Source organism: Cebus imitator, unplaced genomic scaffold, assembly GCF_001604975.1.
Source record: "Cebus imitator isolate Cc_AM_T3 unplaced genomic scaffold, Cebus_imitator-1.0 Scaffold107, whole genome shotgun sequence".
NCBI classification, from domain to species: Eukaryota; Metazoa; Chordata; class Mammalia; order Primates; family Cebidae; genus Cebus; species Cebus imitator.
In genome coordinates this window covers 5,383,895-5,389,894 of record NW_016107422.1, presented here as the reverse complement: position 1 = coordinate 5,389,894, position 6,000 = coordinate 5,383,895, and the positions used below count along the sequence as shown (strand labels likewise).

At 49.0% G+C, this 6,000-nt stretch overlaps 1 protein-coding gene across 1 annotated transcript in view; it reads left to right on the top strand.

Moving 5' to 3' along the window:
• Positions 1-6,000, top strand: part of DOCK1 (dedicator of cytokinesis 1) — a 541,550-nt gene that overhangs the window by 428,397 nt on the left and 107,153 nt on the right. Inside the window, 1 exon segment of the mRNA XM_017537892.2 lies at positions 419-519. Coding sequence (XP_017393381.1) covers positions 419-519 — 101 coding nt within the window.

Sequence of the window (6,000 nt, the reverse complement as noted above, 5' to 3'; positions counted from 1 at the left end):
AAAAAAAAGAGCTAACATTGATAAAGTGCTTACAGATGCTCTGCACCACCTTAAATTCTGTGTATATATTTACTTCTTTGATCTTCTCAGCAATCTTATAAAGTAGATACTCTTGAAATTCCCATTTTATGGTGAGAAAATTGAGACAGAGAGAGGTTAGAGTAGTTGTGAGTAAATGGCAGATCTGGGATTTGAATATGTGCACTGTGACCTCAGCCCACACACTCAGGCCTAAACTACACCGTGAGTGGCTGGTGAGCAACATGTATAGAGTGAGTGTGGGGGTTTTTTTTTGTTTTTTTTTTTTTTTAACGTTTCAGAAGTGTGTGCTGAGCAAACGATAAATATCTGAGAGCATTGCTGAGCTCCTTTGTCAAGCTCTTCAACAACTTAGCATCTCCTCCTTTCTGGTTTTCAGCTGTGGAACAACTACTTTCACCTGGCTGTTGCTTTCCTTACTCAAGAGTCCCTGCAACTGGAGAATTTTTCAAGTGCCAAGAGAGCCAAAATCCTTAACAAGTAAGTTCTCTTCCAGCTCTGAAACTGCGGGCAGGAGCCTCCAACTCTAATGGCATGATTTTCATGTCATTTCTAAGCCAACTTGGTACAAATTGAGATGTAATCATGGTATAATGAAAGGGTGGTTTTAAATCATGAATCGGGTATCGCCTTTTCTAACCCATGAATCAAGAGCTAAAATTGCAGGACTCATCCTGGAAGGTTCCAAGTCAGTGTAATTCAAGACTATTAGTGCAATGCAGAATTTCAGTTTCCTGAGATAATTCCTTTTGCTGTGCACTGTTCTGATGTCATTTCACATATGGTTTATTGCTTAATTCTTCAATTCAAAAGGAGCTTCTGATGAAAGCTCTTGGCTCTGCTGGGATTGTTGAAGAACTCCTTGGGGAGTTAGAGCTGTCGGTGGCTCCTTCTTGGCCACAGATCACCCCTGCCTTCTTCCAGGCAGGAGCTTTGTTGAATGGACTCAAGTGGCGCCTTCTATCATTGTAAATAAGCCTCCCAGAAGCTCCATGAAGGCCGTGCTCCTCGCCGGCCCCTTCAGCTCTGTCACCCCACTTTGCGTCATGCACTGCTCATGATTCAGTATCAGGAAGTACAACTGTGGCGTGGGTTTCCTGCCCATGTTTGGGCACCCGGAGGTCTTACCCCCTCTCTTTCTGCGTCAGTTTCACTAATTTCTCACTGCTCTCCGTGCTCCTTTCATTACTCCTTTTGAGAAGAGTTCTGAGATTGCTCTGGTGTTGCCGAGTCATCAATTCCTATTTGTCATTTTAGAATACTCTGCAATATCTTGACTCTTCTAAGGCTTGGCTAACTCCATGCTGCTAGCTGAGGTTAGGGATTCCAGAAAGAGTTTCAGAAGGTGGCAGCTGCTCTTTCTCATATCCTGTGAGTCTGTACGGTATCTCACTTTCAGGGCAAACCCAAACCACATTATCTCTGGAGAGTAAGAGTTGTAGTCACGGGCTGGGCTCTGATGCTCAGTCAGTAGTGGTGATACCAGCTGCTTGGGAGGCGGAGACAAGAAGATCACTTGAGCCCAGGAGGTCAGGGCTGTGGTGCCCCATGATCATACCCGTTTATTGCCATGCACTCCAGCCTGGCAACATGGCAAGACCCCCTTTCAAAAAAAAAAGAAAAAAGAATTACAGCCGTGCACTGCGTAACCACAGACTACACACCATATTTTTACTGTGACTTTTCTTTGTTTAGTTATACAAATGCTCACCATTGTGTTACATTTGCCTGTGGTATTTATTGTAGTCACATGTTATACAGATTTGTAGCCTAGTAACAATAGGCTATACCGTATGGCCTAGGTGTGTAGCAGGCTGTACTATCTAGGTTTGTGTATGTTCACTCTACAATGTTCACACAATGACAGGATCACCCAGTGACATGTTTCTCAGTACATATCCCTGCCATTAAGCAAAGCGTGAATGTATTTCAGCAGATCATTTGCTCAGCCTGTACTTCATGGCAGTGACTTTCTAAGCATTTCATGTGCATTTTTTATCTATAATCAGTAAAAAGCAAAACTACTCCGTAGGCCCTCGTATCTGCCCTAGTTTGCAGATGAGGAAGGTCACACACAGTGACCTTGCCACTTGGCCAGTCCCACACCTAGAACGTGGCAAAGCAGCATTCTAATCTAAGCAGTTCGAAGCCCACGATTTTCACCTGGGCTGCTTTTAGAACCTTCAAGCCTTTGGACTGTGCCTGTCTAACTAAAGATCACCTTTCACCGGGCCTTCTTTCCTTCAGGCTTCCTCTGCTGAGTGATTCCTGTCTGAGCCATCCATGCAAACAGAGATCATTGTTCAGAAACAAGAATGCACTTGCTGAGCCCAGCACTGAGAATGGTGAAGGCAGAGGGGATGCTCGCCTGTGACGGCCTGAGCGGCCCACAGCAGCTGCAGCTGCAGCCCGCCACCTCGGGGCCGAGCAGGTGTCTGTTGCTTGCCGTGGCTTCCAGCATCCAGAGCAGACTTCTCCAGGCTGCATCTTCTGGCTCAGCAGGGACGGGGGCTCCTGCCTTGTGGAATGCATGCTCCCACGGGGCCCAAGTGAAGGGAGGGATGACGCATTGTGGCTGTGGCTGTCCTTGTTGATTTGCCTTTGTGCTGAGAATTGTAGTGGAGACGGTAATGAGCAGCACACACTAAGTGCAACACAGCAATGCCCTTGGTGTGGACACACTTCCTTGCAGCACATCCCCCTTGTTGTCCCGTCCAGCAAAAGGACAGCTCGGCCACAGCAGGTGGAGCTGCCTGCCTGCATGCACAGGGCCTGCTGTGGGGTGAAGCTGGGAGCCAAATCCAGCCCCAGCGGTCTTCCGAGCCCAGTCTTTCTGGAGCACACCACAGCTCCTAGCCTTGGAGATGCCTGCAGAAGACAGGTGAATTTAAACTGGAAATCCGCCTCAAAAGAGCTGGCACCTCCTTTGTGGTTTCTAGAATAAAACAATTTAGGGCTGAGCCCCTGCCAGGCCCCAGGAGGGCAACTCTGTGAGCTCTGTGCCCAGCCCTTCCTCTTGTTGGTATGAGTGTTACCAGCCTAAGGCAGCGTCAAGACATGCGTTAACACTGGCGCAGTGGCTCATACCTGTAATCCCAGCACTTTGGAAAGCCAGGGTGAGAGAATAGCTTGAGACCAGCCTGGGCAACATGAGGACATCCCCTTCTCCACCAAAAATACAGAAACTAGCCAGGCATGGTGACATGCACCTGTGGTGCCAGCTACTCCGGAGGCTGAAGTGAGAGGACCTGGAGCCCGGGAGGTCGCGGCTGCAGTGAGCCACGATCACACCACTGCACTTCTGGCTGACAGACTGAGACCCTCTGTCTCAAAAATAAATAAATAAAAAGCATGAATCTCGAAGGGCCTTGGCTGCTAAAGAAAACTTTTGCTTCCCACATAGTGGTGTGGATTCAGAAGCTTCAAAGCCAAGGAAAATTAAACACAGCCAGCTGGTGTCTCCCCTTCAGGAGCCAGCCAGGCCTCTACCTAGGGCTTCTCTTTGTCACAACAGTGGCAACAAGAGACTCTGGATTTCCCCCAGGAAAAACCCCTAGGGATTTCAGAAGTTGTCTTTGCAGGACCCTGGCAGGAGAGCCTCAGGGCTCTGTGCGGTCTGAGGGGCCTCTCAGGGGCATGACTTCTGCTCCGCTTGGGAGATAGCAGGAGATCCAGGACAAAGCCCCCAGGAGCCTGAGACAGGCTGCCTTGACCTTGAGGCCGCGCAGCACACGCGTGAGGAGGGTCAGCCCTATTTGTTGTAGTCTTCATGCCACTTGATAAGCCTTCTGCCCCCTTGAGAGTCCATTTCCAAATCTTATTTCTGATTAGCAAAACCTACATAAGAAATATGTTAAGATGTCCTATCATGATGCTTAAATTTTCTCAGGTACCTACAGTGCCTAGAAATGTGATTTGCTTAAAATTGTGTGGTTAAAAGGGATTGAGTGCCCACTCTGTGCCCAGTCAGGCCATGGTCCTGGTGCTAGGGAAAAAGACAGATCTCATGATGAAGAAGGTCATGGTCTAGTGGGGCAAATGGAGAAGCAAAAATAATGAGTGAGTGGAGCTCACATGGAGTGGTGAGAGGGCCTCAGCAGCCCAGAGATGGCCTTTGGAGCTCAGCCTTGGCAGACAGAAGGCTTCCTGGCAGTGTGGGCTTCACGGCTGGGTAGTAAAGGCAGCTGAGAAGTTTGCCAGGGGACATCGAGTGCCAAAGAGCATGGCCCCATCCACATACAAGCAGAGGCATGATGTGGGTTGTTGAAGTGTGAGGGAGCAGCGGGGCCTGGGTGGCTTGGAGCTTGCGGCAGGGTATAGGGACTCGTGGTATAGGAGTCAACTCCACGCTCTGAGCAAATGGCAGGCACTGACGTGGAGCTCCGTGGAGCATGATGCATGCATCTGTCTGTTTCTAGGGGGAAAGGCGTGTGGTCTGAGGGTGGAGCCATGACACACCCACCTAGGAGCTCAGCACTGCCTCCATTTAGGGGTCTGTCTCTCACTCTAGGGCTTGTGAATCCAACCTAAGGCATCTGAGGGAGCGTCCCCAGTCCCTCAGCCTGCCCTGCCTTCCTCCTTGCTAAGCCCTGCAGCCCCTCACCTCTGCCCAGTCCACAGCTTTGTGGCTCAAAACAATAAAAATTCCAGCATGAGAACACCTACCTTCTCCATCCTCCTCATGAATGAGGTTGGGGTGATAATTCAGATTTTCATTCTAAAGACATTCCCCAAAGTGCATGGGAGTAAAAGAAAGAATGGGCCACACCACGCAGAGAACTGATTATGTCAGACTCAACTTCAGCACGAGGTTTGCCAGTGTACCCACAAATAAATAACCCCTAGGAATCCACACCCATAATATGAAAATTTAACTGGCTCGACCTTCAGACAGCCCTGGTGCCAGTGACTCCCAAGGAAGGACAGAGATGTCAACAGAATTCTAAGCCTGACCGGCAGCTCTTCCTCCCGTCCCAGCCCCCTAGTTTTTTACATTATTGGGGCTCAGGAAATATGACTAAAATGTAAAAGGATTGACTTTTGATTAGCAGCCAGCTTGACAATTTTGGTGTGCAAGACACGTGCATCCTGGGGCGGGACGGAGTGCTCAATGACTGCAAAGGAGCATCTATGCTCAGGGCCAGACGAGGAAAAGGGCTGATGAACTGGGCCTCCCGCAGAGCTAAACCTAAAACGCTCACTTAAAATTTCAGCACAAGAGCTTTTCTCAGGTACATGCAGTGCCTAGAAACGTTACGATCTGTTTAAGATTGTCTGGTTAAAAGGCATTGAGTACCCACTCTGTGCTCAGTTGGGCCATGGTCCTCGTGCTGGGGACAGAGACACAGATCTCATGATGAAGAAGGTCATGGTCTAGTGGGGCAGATGGAGAAGCAAAAATAATGAGTGGCATGGGGCGCACATGGAGTGGGGACGGAGGGCCTCTGCAGCCTGGAGATGGTCTGTGGGGCTCAGCCTTGGCAGACAGAAGGCCTCCTGGCAGCGTGGGCTTCCAGGCTGGGCGGTGACGGCAGCTCAGAGGTTTGCCAGGGGTCGTCGAAAGTCTAGTGCAGAGAGACCATCCACAAAGACCTTCTCCCCACCTGGTCCCTAGGCTGTTTTTGGTTTTGGGGGATTTTGTTTTTGTTTTTTATTTTTGCAGCTATAGAAGTCTGCAGCGTTCTAAGAGGACAGGTTTCACAATGGGCCCAAAACACCTCCATCTGACCAACCACTGGGCTCTGCCCCTCCAGAAGATGAAGTCAAACGCTAGATCCTGCCTTTAAGGAAACGAAAATGCAACAAACATGCCATCCCAGCCCCATTTTGCAGCGTGACCTAATCAGAAGCTGCGATTGTAGATTCCTGATTATAACAGGTGATAGGATCAATTTAATTTGTGTCTGTGCTAATGTTTTTCAAGAGACTGAAATTATTCCAAATAAATTCACAAACTAGAAG